A 14378-nucleotide genomic window follows, 5' to 3' on the forward strand; every position below is an offset into this window, starting at 1 on the left:
AAATAATATCATAATTTAGTGACTTATTTATCTTAAAATGTAAATAAAAAAAAATATATCATATAATCATATATATGAAGATTTTTATATATATATATATGTATTCTACTATATTAATTAAAAGTTAAGAGATACTAGATAAGACGAAATTAAAAATTATTATTTACCTTTATTAAGTAAAGCCAATACAATTTTATAAAATCTAAAAACTGGAAAAGATGAATCTATAAACGATATCCTCTAAAAAGAAATGGCCCCTTTAACTTTATAAAAATTCCTTGGAATGTCAAATGAATAATATACATAAAGTATTAAAAATTATAATTCTTATTATATTTTATAATAAAATAAATAGATATTAATGAGATTTTAAAATAATTAAAATAATGTATAGAAAAAGAGAAAAATTTCAAAAACTTATCTAAAAATTCAAAGAAAACTTAAGAAATGAACTGGTCAATATTATCTGATTAAAAATTAAAAAAATATGCTGCAATGTAGGCTTATTTAGAGTCTTTATTAAAGCCTTCTTGGATTCCTATACCTTAATATATATAAAATGAAGAAGCGCGTAGTTTAATTATAGAAAATAAAGATATTTAACCAAACGAAATGATATTTAAAATAATAAAATTAACTAACTGTCCTAAAGGAAAATATAAATTAAACTATTCTGTAGAAATAAATAGTAATATAATATCTGATAGCTTAGATTATTGTAATGAAAACACACTAGAATGGAATTACGAAAAAAAGATTTTAAGAGGACAAGATATGAAAAATATAGATATGGAAATACATAATAAAATTATTAATATAAATATCCAAAAAAAAGGGTTTTTATTCGGACATGATGATTTCTAAGCTTAAATTTCTTTATAATAATTACTTAATTAAAATACTATTTCTTCTTTTCTAGAAATTTCAAATAAAAATGAAAATTATAAACTACATGTATACTATATATATATATATTTTTTTATTTAAAAAAAAAAAAAGTTTGAAGTTAAAATTAGAGTATGTACTTAATAATTAACTAAAGTAAATATACCAGTAATTTCTTTTATTAAAACTTTTGAATCTTTAAATATAAATACTGATTTATAAACTTTTCTAAATAATAATAATATTAACACAAATAAATAATAAAATACTTCAAAAGTTGAAAAAAAATAAGAATAAGAAAAAAATTTGATTATTCCTTAAATAAAAGTAATTTTTTTATTTTTTTGTTAATAAATTAATTCATCTAATAGTTCTTAAAAAGAGGTTATACGTTTCCCGAAACTCAAATTCTCGAAAATATTGAAGAAAATCAAATACCTTAAGGTTTAACTAAAAACGAAATTTTATTCCCTGAAGATTTAGAAGAAAACTACTGTATGAATTACCTCTAGTTAGTAGAAAAAACATACGAAGAAGCCTAAAAATTCTTCGCTATTGAAGGCTTATAAAAAGAAAAAATGTACGCAAAAAAACTATTTGAATTAGCCTTCAAAAGATAAATAGTATTTTTATTTTTATTAAGAAAAAATAAAAACTATTTATTTTATTAGATAATTCCTTAATAAATAGAAAATGGAGAAATATAATTAGATAAATTAGTAGAATTCTATAAATAAGGTATTGTTAAAGATAGATAAAGAATAGAATTTTATGTGAGTTAAAAACTCTATGAATGGGCAGGATTTTGCATTGCCAAAAGAAAGCTTTATATATAAGATATGAAAGAGAATGAAATTCCTATTAATGATGTGGAAGATATAGACCCGACATAATTCTAATAAAAAGCTTAAAAAAAAGAAATACCAATAATAAGTATATAGCTTAATGTAAAAAAATAAATGAAAAATTATATATATATATAATTTTAAAAAAAAGTTTTTAAAAAGAGGAAATTTGTACCCAGAAAGCGAAATTTTAAATAAACTACCAGAAAATTTGATACCTGTAGGACTTTCACGTGATGAAATGCTTTTTCCAGAAGATTTAGATAATAACTATTGTATAAAATACTTAGAAATAATCGAAAAATATCAATAAGAAGCATAAAAGTACTTTTCGATTTAAGGACAATAAAATTAAAAAATATTCGCAAAACAATTATAAGAAAAAGCATTTAAAAGAAAATATGTAAATACATATATTTTATATTTTTATTTATATATATTATTAAGATTGTTAATTAAATGATAGAAGAAGGTAATTGTGAATATGATCTTATTTTTAAATTTTACTAAGAAGGAATAGTTAAAGATAGATTACGTGTTTAAATTTATATGAAATTAAAATTATATGAATGGGCTGGGTTTTGTTTAGCTAAAAGGTAAATTTATATTTAAGATATGAAAGAAAATGAGTTTTAGATAAATGATGTGGAATAAATTGATTATCAATAATATGCTTGATTTTATAATTAAATTAATATAATATTATAGTTTTTAAAATCTTTTATTTCTAAATTATAATTCAACTTTTTTTATGAATTTTTATTTTAAAATATTGAATTAAAATTTATATTTATTTAAAATTTAAAAATCTTTAAATTCTTAATTAAAAAATACCTATAAATATATGTATATAATATGTTACTTTTATATAATCTTATATTTCTAGCTTTCTTCTCAATATTCTTAATAATTCGTCTATTCTTATATCTAATCATGTGAACTTTCCAACCACTGCTCAAAAATCCATTGAAAACTTCTTAATATAAAGTATTCATTTTGAGTCTAAGTATTTAAACCACATTGTATTTTTAGATTTCTTTTTTATCATTATTAAATATCTTTCCAATTCTATCATATATATTTTATTATGAATTTCTTCAAAATTTACATTCCACTTATACTTTACTTTAATTAAAGACTTGTATATTCTATTTTAAATTTAACAAGGATGATTCATAATAATACCTAAGTATTAAACTAATGAAAACAAAATCTAAATAACTATTTTATTTTTACCCTGTTTCGAAATTTCCTACTGGTCACAGTTAATATTTTTCCGATTTTATACACAATCCTACAAATTCAATCTTAAGTGTTATTCTAGAGCTTAGTTTGGAGTTTCGAAAATATCTAAAATCTTTTTATACTATAGTGTATATTATAACTTCTATAAAATTAAATTAACCACGTAGTAACCTTATTTCATTAAATAATCTAAAAATTCATTATAATTTTAATATATTATTTATTCCAAATAAAACAGTGATTTTTCATATATTTTATTCATACAATCAGTCATTTTATAATGTTTTTATATATAATAATAATTATATATAGAATATGAAGATTTTCTTAAATTTAAAGAATTTCAATATATATATATATAATAAATTTACATTATTTTATTTTTTTGATTGTATGAAATCAAAAAATATATAAACTAATATTTATTTTTTTATAAAATATTTATTTAAATTTAGTATTTTCTAAATTAATACTAAATAATATATAATATAAGATGAAAAAAATTATTTCATTTTATATAATATATTGTAATATAAAAATTTATATTCATATATATATATTTAATATACGATCATATTAAAAAATTTAAAAATAAATAGATAGAAATTATAAATAGTAAATACAAAATAAAATTAATTATAATTATTATAAAAAAGATATTAATTATAGTATACATATTATATATTATATCTTATTAAACATATTTTTTATAATATTTTACAATAATATATTATAATTGATACTATATTTAGTAATTTTTTATTTTTGATAAATAAAAAAGAAATGTTTTTATTATTTTATAAAAAAAATCATTTTAAAGCTATTATTAAATTTTAAAAAAATATTATTTTAAATATCATTGTAAAAAATTTTAATATTTTTATTTTTAAGATATTATAAAATCGTTTTTTCATTAAAACATATATATATATATATATATAAATATATAAATATTTATATATATATACATATATATATATAAATATTTACATATATATAAATATCTATTAATATATAAATTTTTTAATTAAAAAATAATTATTATATTATAATAATAATATATAATTAAAAAAATTATCTTTTGATATTAACTAAATATAAAAATAATAGATTAAAAATTATTTAATAAATAATTTAAGCTAAAAAAATAAAAATAAACAATTTATTATTTTTTTTTAAAAAATATTTAATATATTGAGAAATAGCATTAAAATTAAATTTTTATAAATAAATATGATTCATTATTATTATTATTTTTATTTTCAATGTATTTTTTATTTTATTTTAAATATAAAAATAATTATATTTTAATTATTTTTTGCAAAATAATTATTATTTATAAGATATTAAATTATTAAGTTATCAATTTCATAAAATTTAATAATATAGATTATTTGATTAAATATCACTATATTTGTGTCTATATTATTTATTTTAAAGAAAAAATGTAATTTATAATCTAGAACGTTTATTAAAAACATATAAAGTTTATTAGTAGTTTAAGTTTTATCTAAAATAAAGATTCTATTGGCTTAAAATTTATTAATTAATTTATCTATGCATTATTTGTTCTTTTGAATTAATTAATAAACTTTTTTATTAAAATAAATGCCTAAAAATCTATAAAATTTAAAAATAATGAGCTTTCTTTTATTTTATTTAAGGAATATTTTTTTTATAAATTTATTTTAATATAATTAGTAACTTAATTTCTTAAACAATATAATAATAAGTCAAAATATATATTTTAATGTTATAAATGCCTTATAATTAATTTATTTTTTTATACGAAAGACTTTATTACCTATTTTATTAAAAAAAAAATTAAATATCTTTTAAAAAAAGAAATAAGATAAAAATTAATAAGTATAAAATAAATATATTCCAATTAAAAGTAAATTTTTATAAAAATATAATTATATTAAAAAAATATTTCTAATCAAAAAAAAATATATTTTTTTTATTTATTGTTATAAATATAAATTTATTACCAGAAAATTTAATACTTATATAATTTATATATATTTTTTTAAAAAAAGATAATTTTATAAAAAATAAATATATAAAAAAATTTTATCAATATAAAATTTATAAAAAGAATAAATTTTTAGAATTAAAATTATTTATATTTAAAAAATAAAAAATAACAAGTTTATTAATTATATTAATAAAAAAAAAAATTATATTTAAGTTTAATTATAAAAAAATAAATAAAATAAAATTAAGGTTTAATTTTTTATTCAATAAAAATAATAAATGTATTTTTTAATTTTTCCAATATTTGTTACGTCAAATAATGATGCGAACTATTTATTTAAAAAGAACAAAATATGTTGAACATTTATATAATTATATAAATAATATTTTTTATTTTTATATTAGAAAAATTACTTTTTTATACAATTATGTTTCTTTCTATTTGATTTATTAATTAAAAAATTATTTATTTTTTTAAAAAAATTAAAAATTATAATAATAAAGAGAAAAAAAAAAATAAAAAATATAAAAAAAATATTAAAATGTAAAATGGAAAAAATGAACCTGAAAGTGACAAAGAACAAATAACACAAGGAATGTCATCAACATAATGTAGCGAAAGCTGTTAAGAAAGATTATAAAACATTAAAGAAATTTATAATGAATAATTGAGTCCAACAGCAGTATATTTGGCATACGATGTAGTATATGAGAAGGTATATAATAGTAAAAAAGAAATAATAAAAAGTTTTATCTAATATAAAATAAATAAAATTATATAATATAATATATATTATATATTATAAATATATATAAATTTGTAAATAAATTATATATTTACATATTTTTATATATAAAAAAATATATTAATAATTATAAAAATATAATATATATATATTTATATTTATATTTATAATTATAATTATAATTATAATTATAATTATATTTTAAATTTATATATTTTTTTAATTAAATAGCAAGTTATTATTAAGAAGATATTTAAAAATAAACTTGATAATTATTAATTAGAGTAAGCTAGATTAGAAAGTTTTATTTCTTGCAATCTTAGTCATTTTAATCTTTGTAAAGGATATGCGTAATATGAAAATAATGAAGAAATCGGTATTTTTATGGAATTCGTTAATGATGCGGATTATTTTGTTGAAAAAATTGAAAATGTATTTATTTTTTTATATAATATAAAATAACGCATATTATACATAAATTTAAATTAATTTCATATTTATAATATTAATTTTCTTTTTGTTAAAAATAAATTCAAAAAGAATCATTAAGTTATTAAAAATGAATTAAAATTGAAAAGCTATATAATTGATATTTTAAAAGGTCTATAAAAAATTCACTAAGAAGGTAAAAAAATAAATATATATAAAAAAATTATATTAGAAAAAATAAAAAATACTCACTCAAAAAAAAAAAAAAAAGTAAATTCAAATAAACTTATAAAAATGAAAAAAAAAATATTAATTTAAAAAAAAATATAATAAAATAAAAATATAATTAAAAAAAAGAATGCACACATGTATATACTTTAAATAAACATTAAAAGGTTATGCACATTTAGACATAAAATTATCGAATTTATATTGTGTACAAAAGCAATAAAATGATATTCGCAGAGTAAAAGTAGCTGACTTTGGTCTTTGTCATAAAATAGACAAAGAAACAGGACTAGCTTTTATAAAATATAATTGTGGAACATTAGGATATAAATCTCCTGAAGTTAAAGATAATTCATACGTGAGTTAAAATGCAGATATGTGGTCTTTAGGAATTGTTTTATATATGATGGTTTGTGCATATAAACCTGATCAAATAAAAGGATATAAATATGGATCTGGTCCTATACCTTTTAGGGTATTTGATTGGAAAAATAAATCAGTATTATTAAAATAATTTGTTGAAAAACTACTAAGATATGACTGGAAAGAAAGAATAACGTGTGAAGAAGCTTTAAAAGATCCTTGGTTTTAGCAAGAGTGAAATTAAACAAAAAAAATATTTATTTTTTTATTATTCTATAAAATAAAAAATATAAATATAAATACAAATATATATATTCAATATAATTATATTTTTATTTTTCTTTATATTCATTATTAATTAATTTATAATTTTTTTTATTACCATTATAAATATATATATATATATATTTATATAAATATATATATATCAAAGTTGCATCAAAATTTAATCTAAATTAATAAATTCATCTTCTATAATTTCTTCTATTTCTTATAAATTTAATTTATTTTAAAATTCATTATTATAAGATATTTTTTAACATAATAAAAATGCGAATTCTTCAAAAGTATTTTATTTAAGTTTTCTTTTTGAAAAATTAACTACCAGTTGATTATTCATTTACAGTTTTTTAAAATTTTTTGTTAAAATCTCATTATCAAATTCATTCTATTTAATAACTAAAGGTTAAAAATGAAAATTTTACTCTTTTTTTTCCTTCTCAATCTAAACTCCAAAAAAGTCGTAAAAAAATACCCATTAATTTATTAAAAACTCCTTCGCAACATCTACTTAACTTAACATTTCTAGCATTTAAAGTGCTGATATTTTTAAGTAAAAGTTTTCTAAATTTCTACTAGAAAACACATACACTAATAAAGATGTCAAAACAGGCCATAAATCCTTAAAAAGTTATTACAAAAGTACACTTGATAGCCTTAGAAGTAAAATTTTAATACAAAAAAGTATCAATACAAGTAAAGAAGAGTGAATATTTTCCGCTTCTTTAATAAATGCCCCTATTTTATCTAATAGAGGTTAAATATCATCCCCAAATGAGTCTTTTTTGCACGCAAACAAAATAAAACAAAGTCTTTTAAAATTTTTTATTTTTTTTTTATTCTCCAAGCTATTACATTATTTAAATACGAAAATAGAACTTTCTAAAATACTGACTTTATTTAAATAAACTAAAAACAAATTTTCTTATTTCCTTTATTATTCGAAAAAATTCAAATTCTATATGATTTTCGCCCAATTCTTAAGTATTTTTTTCGAACAAGTGAAAAAGCTGTCCCCATTAAAAATACTCAAAATTCCCTTTTTTATTTCCCTTTAAATTTCCGGACTTTTTTTTATTAAAACTTATATTAAAAAAGAAATTTCTTCCAAACAAAAAATAACCTCTTCCTATATATTGCTAGATCCTCTTTTTCCGAATAAATCCATTAAAGGTTCCAAAAATTCACGTGTTCGGATATATATACGATCTTACTTTTCCAAAGAATAACAGTTTTGGAGTAAAGGAAGTGATATTTGTTATAAAAGCTTAAAATTCTATATATTTTATGTATTTTATTATGGGTTATTTAAAATATAGGTAGAGATTTATATTAGCTTTTAATTTATTAGATCGTGCAGGCTTTTTTGAAAATTCCCTTATAAGATTTCTTTAGGTGAATATTTTTCGCTTAAGATATAAATGAAATCTAAAATATTAGAAGTTGTAGTTATAAAAGGAGAAGAAGTGAAAAAAGAAACAAATAATAGAGCCTATTCCCATATTTAGGAGAGTTAATTTATTTATAATTCCTTGTTTTTTAAGGGGTTTTTTGAGATGTAAAAATGAACAAATTTTAAGATGGAATTTTCCTTGTTTTCAAATAAAGGTAAATTAGTATTTATCTTTTTTTATACACATTCACATATATAAGTAATTTGTTTTGTTAGAGAAATTGTTTTTAGGATAAAATACGCGTTTAAGTGAAGAAACGAAAATATATTTTCAATTAATATATTTTCTTCTTTTTCTTAAAATTCAAATAAACAATTAAAAAATTAAACAGGAAAATTGACACAAAGAGTTCTCAAAAATTATTAAATAGTTATTATTTGTGTATTTTCTATATATAAAAGTACATATATCACTATGATTTTTTCTAAATTTTCATATAAAAATTATTCCTTTTTTTCTTTTTTATTAATTTCTTCAGTATTTTTTGAAAATAGAGAATTCCATAAATTTCCAAAAGTAGAATTTTCTATATAAACTTCGTCTTCTTATATATTTTTTAATTTTAAAAATTCTTTACAAATTTAATTTAGAAATTCAACCATTTAATTCTTTTCTCTTATGCTCATTTTCTTTATATTTTTTCTTAATAAAATCTCCACTTTCTACAATAAAAGGATTAAAAACTCTCTTACATTTTCTTTTTTTCCATATTTATTCATTACATTTACTAATAAACACCCGAAAGAAACATATTAATGCCTCAACTCCCCTTTTTATTCCTAAAACCCATCCAATATTTGCTACCAAAACCTTTTATCTTATAAAAAATTACCCAAAACTTCACTTTGAACCTCCTAAAATTTCCTCAACCAACTCGATCTAGTAAAGACTGCCCTATATAATTACAAAAAATACATCTAAGTACTATAGTTTAAATTCTAAATAGCAAAAAAGTGTTTTTTAGGAATTTATTTAAGTATTTATTCACATAAGTTTTAACTTGTTTACATACTTTCTATATTACAAACTAAAAACTCGATAAATTCAAAGGCTATAGCATTTAATTATAAAAAAAGGTCTTTTTTTAAAAAAAAAGTAGATTCTAAAAAATTGCCTTCAATTAATATTAATAAAACTTAAACTAAAAATTCGTAATAATTATTTTTTTCTTCTTCTTTTTTATATTTTTCAATTTTTAATGTCTATATACTACCTTTACTTGATAATAAATTAGATTGTTAATTATTTTCTATTTATTTTTAACTAATTAGTTATGATTTTAAATTATTTTCGATATGCTTTTGACTATTTTCTATTGATTTTTAATTAGTTTTTGATAGAGTTTCTATTTTTTGGATGTTTTCTATTGATTTTTGATTACTTTTTGATATATTTTCTATTGATTTATAATTCGATTATGATAAATTGTCTATTTTTTAATTATTTTATATTGATTTTTAGTTATTTTGCTATGAATTGTCAATTTTTATATAATTATTATTATTTTCTTCTTTTGATTTTTAATTATTATTATTTTTTTATGAATTTTAATCATTTACTTAATTATTTTGTTCATTATTTAAATTAATAATTTATTCCGAAAATTAAAAATTGGATTAAAATGATTAATTAATTAAAAAGTTTAAAATTTGAATTTATGAAACTTAAAAAAATACTTTCTAAATCAAAAAAAATTAAAAAAAAAACTGAAAAAATTAGTCATCCATTTAATTAAAAAAAGCCTATCCAAAATTAGTAAAATAAACATACTTTTTTATCAAAAAATTAATTTAAAAAAAAACTATTCCAAAATCTCATTTAAATTTACGAAAATTCCTTAAACAAAATTTTAAACTGAATTTTTTATTATTAAATTTTCGCCAAAAAATTACTCAAAAACTACAAAAAAAGCTTCTTTTGGTATTTTCATATTTATTTTTTAACCGTTTTTCCATAAAAGCTTAAATTTTTTTATATTTCTATCTTTTTTTTCAACATTTTGCTCCATTTTTAAACTTTTTTTTAATTTTTACTCTAAAAAATAAGGTAAAAATACACAAATTTTACCCAAAAAAAACGCACTTTTTTAAGGAAAAATTTCAATTAAATTCCATGTTTTTTCCCCCAAATTTTCAAGTAATTATTTTTCCTTAAAAAAGCAATCTTTTTCTTCCTAAAAAAAGCAGTCTTTTTTTTCCTTAAAAAAGCAGTCTTTTTTTTCTTATAAAAAACAATCTTTTTCTTCCTTAAAAAAGCAGTCTTTTTTTTCCTCAAAAGAACAATCTTTTTTTTCCTCAAAAAAACAAGGCTTTTTTTCCAAAACTCTCAAATAAAAATTCAAAGCTTAAAAAAAATAAACCAAATGCAATTTCTGGAAAATTTTTTCGAAAAAATCTTCCTTTTTTATAAAATCCACTAAAAAATACATTATTTCATTTATCATTTCAAATATATTTTCCAAACAACCACCTTAATCAATTAAGTAAACGTAAAATTTACATATTTTCTATACATTATTTGGCACTAAATGCTCAACCTCTCCAAATTTCACATATATTTCCATTTGACCCACAATATTTTCCATTAAACCGATCTTATCCTCCCCTTCTAAGTCACCTAAAACCTCCAAAAACTCATAAAGTACAATTTTTATACATTTGTAAACTACCTAACAATTATCCATTTTCAGCACATGCTCCAAAACAAGCTTAATGCCTTAAACTACTTTCATTTTATCATCCAAATCCTTCTCATTTAGCCCCTTACAAAAACTAAAGCAAAAAACATTGACCTAACTTTCAATTGTACACAAAAACCTTCCAAAAGCAACATTTAATTATAAAAAAAGCCCATTTTATTTTTCCCAAAAAAACCTTAAAAATTCAACAAAATCACCCGAAATTTCCCATAAAACCATTTCTATTAAAAACTCGTTTTCCATAAATAAAAACATCATACATTTTACTCCAAAAATCACTTTTGAAATTTACTACTCTTTTTTGACATTTTCGAGTATATTTTTTAAGCCTTTTATTATATATTCAATAATTTTGTCTTTTTTTTCGATAAAATACTTCCCGTCTTCATCCGGAATACCAAAAAGCCATAAATTAGCCTTCCTAATAGTTAATAAATCCCTATTCTTTTCCCCAAAAAGCCTTAAAATGCCTTCTATAAGTAATTCTTGGTTCTCTTTAGTTAATATTTGGTTATTTTCATATTCTAAAGGCATATATTTATTTAATATATCAAGTATATATCTCTTGCTGTATATATTTTTCTAATCTTCCATTATAGCTAATATAGCATTTATTACTAAAGTATTTTTGTTTGGAAACATTTCCTCTATTTCATATTTTATTGATTCAGTATGATTTTATTCTTATGAAATATCAATAAAATAATTCATGTATGTTTTTTATTTTTCATCATTTTAATTTTCTTTTTACTCTTCTTCTTCTTCTCCTTCATTTTCTTATTTTTCTTCATTTTCATCTTCATCTTCTTATATATTATAGTTTTATTTTTTTTGAGATTCTAAATGATCATGATTTTCTTAATCTTAAAAAGATAATAAACCAGGTAAATTTTAGTTTTTTTATTACGAATTAAATAATTCAAAAGAATTATTCAATTTATTATTTAATTCATTATTAATTACTAAGCTATTATGAAGAGAATAAGTAATATTAACAGAAGAACTAATATTAAACTTTAAATTATTATTACTATCTTATTCTTATATTTTACTTTTAAAAGCATATTAATCTAAATCATCTTCATCTTTGATAAAACTACATTTTTTTAATATTTTTTCCAAAAATATAAGGCTAATTTCTCTTAAATCACTATTTTTAAGTATTATCATCCACAAAAACCCAACAAAAAACCTAGAAATATGAAAAAAAAAAAAAAATCAAATATAAATAATTTGAAGGATAAAATATTAAATAAATACATATATATATATACGAGTATTATAATAAATATATAGATATATATTTATATATATATATATATATATATATATATATATATATATATATATAATTTTTATTTATATATTCATTGCTTTTTTTTTATTTAAAAATTATAAATTTATTATTTTACTCTACCTTCTCCCTATTACCATTTTAATATCAAATAAAACTTTTTCCAATTGATCTTTTTCCTTTCCTTTTTTCCCTTTAATTGCCATTAAAAAACATGATATAAGTCCTCTTCCGCATTAGACAAGTTCTTTTTATACTGGAAGATAAAATTCTCTAATTAAATTAATAAAAAATTCAATATTATTTCCACTATATTTGCAATAAGGGAATAGACCAATACTAAAAAGACCTAAGTCTTTACAAAAAACTGCTTTATAATCACTTAATAAACCTTAGCAATTATTTTTTATATTTTTGAATATTTATTAATACACACGAAGTGATGCTAAATGCACAGATTAAGGTAATTCCTTATTTAAACATTAAGCAAGTCTTTTATATAATGTTATTTTATCAGTTATAAATGGACTTGGATAATCCTTTAATGCTTTTTCGATTTTAAATAGCCATTTTTCTATATCTGTCCATGTTTTATTTTTTTCGAAAAGACTAAATAAATGGCAAAATTACTTATTTAATTATGAGGTTAAAGGGATAAGTTTTTGGTTTTTTTCCATTTGTTTTATATATATATATTAATTTATTTTTTTAATTGTGTTCTTGTTTAAAAATTTAATATATATATTTTTTATATAATATAAAATAAATATTTATTTATTTATATTATTAAAATTTGTTTTTATTTTTGTTATTTAAATATATATATATATATAATTTTATTCATATTTATATATATATATATATTATATTTAAAAAATTTTCTTTTTAAAGATATTATAATAAGTAATTAATTAAATAAATTTATTAAAAATAAAAGTTTTTATTTTTTAAATAAAACAAACAAAGATATATAGTTTAAATAAAATAATTTATAATTAATAATATAAAAGTAAATGTAAAATATATATATATATATATATATATATATGTATATATATATATATATATATAGATATTATTTTTTTTATTTTTTTAAAAAAAAATTTATAAAAATATCATCAGTTTTCATTATAAAAGCTATTATTAAATTTTCTTATAGCAGAATCATTATTACTATTTAAAAAACATCCAATATCTTCTTCTTTAGGAGTAGCATAAAATTCATTATTATTAAAACCAAAAGTAATATTATTATATTAATTTTCAAAACTATAATTATTTTTATTATTATTATTTATTTCATCAAAAATAATACCTGCACCAAAATGTTACATATACATTTATTCAAAGCTATTATTATTATTTTCTTCAATTTTAAAATTCTAAAGACTATGATCAGCAGATGCATTTTTAATATCTTATTATTAAAATTAATTTTATTGCATTTATAAAAATTAAAAATTATTATTATTATTATTATTATTATTATTATTATTATTATTATTAATATTAATATTAATGTTATATTATATCTTTATTTTTATTATTATAATTTATATTTTCTTATTCATACTTTTTATTTATTTACTATGAATTTTCTTCGTTTCTTTTTTTCCTATCCCTAACAAAATTTCTCAATATCCCAATTTTTCTTATTTTTACTTTCAAAATCAAACCCATATAATTCTGCATATTTTATATACTTAAAATAATCATCTAAAGTTTTCTTGACAACCCCACCATATTAGCTGCAACATCTAAAGTAACTTTATGTAAGTTTTCCTTTTCATCTATAAATCCCTATTCATATAATCTTCTCCATTCCTATACTTTTTCACATACATACCCTATTTGTCTTTCTTTTACCCTTTTTTCTCTTGGTATTGATATATATTATTACTAAATTTATTATTTTTGGATTTTATGTTTATTATT

The 14378-nt window shown here is 17.4% G+C and overlaps 4 protein-coding genes across 4 annotated transcripts, besides 25 other annotated features; 3 read left to right on the forward strand and 1 right to left on the reverse strand. All coding sequences in view use genetic code 6, as the record gives it.

Annotated features, from left to right (window-relative positions):
• Positions 1–2269: 2269 nt before the first annotated feature.
• Positions 2270–2300: a microsatellite.
• Positions 2301–3895: 1595 nt separating this feature from the next.
• Positions 3896–3992: a microsatellite.
• Positions 3896–3995: a microsatellite.
• Positions 3899–3979: a microsatellite.
• A 1007-nt stretch (positions 3996–5002) lies between the features above and the next one.
• Positions 5003–5045: a microsatellite.
• Positions 5046–5446: 401 nt separating this feature from the next.
• Positions 5447–5487: a microsatellite.
• A 7-nt stretch (positions 5488–5494) lies between these two features.
• On the forward strand, positions 5495–6956 carry IMG5_144020 (protein kinase domain protein; the record flags this gene model as incomplete). The annotated part of the gene is made up of 4 exons (XM_004031215.1): positions 5495–5668; positions 5930–6130; positions 6239–6323; positions 6523–6956. 4 exons carry the CDS (start codon positions 5495–5497, stop codon positions 6954–6956), a joined length of 894 nt encoding a protein of 297 aa, XP_004031263.1.
• Positions 5710–5752: a microsatellite.
• Positions 5835–5900: a microsatellite.
• Positions 5846–5897: a microsatellite.
• Positions 6419–6468: a microsatellite.
• Positions 6426–6483: a microsatellite.
• Positions 6427–6483: a microsatellite.
• A 72-nt stretch (positions 6957–7028) lies between the features above and the next one.
• Positions 7029–7097: a microsatellite.
• Positions 7098–7103: 6 nt separating this feature from the next.
• Positions 7104–7146: a microsatellite.
• A 756-nt stretch (positions 7147–7902) lies between these two features.
• Positions 7903–8470, forward strand: IMG5_144030 (hypothetical protein; the record flags this gene model as incomplete). The annotated part of the gene is made up of 1 exon (XM_004031216.1): positions 7903–8470. A coding segment is annotated over one exon (465 nt), but the record flags the coding sequence as incomplete, so codon positions are not given.
• Positions 8471–8619: 149 nt separating this feature from the next.
• Positions 8620–9685, forward strand: IMG5_144040 (hypothetical protein). Its single transcript, XM_004031217.1, has one exon. It carries the CDS (start codon positions 9207–9209, stop codon positions 9672–9674), a length of 468 nt encoding a protein of 155 aa, XP_004031265.1. The 5' UTR covers positions 8620–9206; the 3' UTR covers positions 9675–9685.
• Positions 9686–9942: 257 nt separating this feature from the next.
• Positions 9943–10003: a microsatellite.
• Positions 10004–10594: 591 nt separating this feature from the next.
• Positions 10595–10767: a microsatellite.
• Positions 10595–10773: a microsatellite.
• A 1132-nt stretch (positions 10774–11905) lies between these two features.
• Positions 11906–11950: a microsatellite.
• A 154-nt stretch (positions 11951–12104) lies between these two features.
• On the reverse strand, positions 12105–13120 carry IMG5_144050 (n-terminal domain protein; the record flags this gene model as incomplete). Its single annotated transcript, XM_004031218.1, has 2 exons — positions 12105–12341; positions 12562–13120. The coding sequence occupies 2 exons, from the start codon at positions 13118–13120 to the stop codon at positions 12316–12318; spliced, it is 585 nt and encodes a 194-aa protein (XP_004031266.1). The 3' UTR covers positions 12105–12315.
• Positions 12410–12500: a microsatellite.
• A 60-nt stretch (positions 13121–13180) lies between the features above and the next one.
• Positions 13181–13236: a microsatellite.
• Positions 13208–13263: a microsatellite.
• Positions 13260–13312: a microsatellite.
• Positions 13313–13463: 151 nt separating this feature from the next.
• Positions 13464–13519: a microsatellite.
• Positions 13520–13903: 384 nt separating this feature from the next.
• Positions 13904–13993: a microsatellite.
• Positions 13904–14025: a microsatellite.
• The last annotated feature ends 353 nt before the right edge of the window (positions 14026–14378 follow it).

The sequence above is a fragment of the Ichthyophthirius multifiliis genome, assembly GCF_000220395.1.
Source record: "Ichthyophthirius multifiliis unplaced genomic scaffold scaff_1120509251119, whole genome shotgun sequence".
Classification (NCBI taxonomy): Eukaryota; Ciliophora; class Oligohymenophorea; order Hymenostomatida; genus Ichthyophthirius; species Ichthyophthirius multifiliis.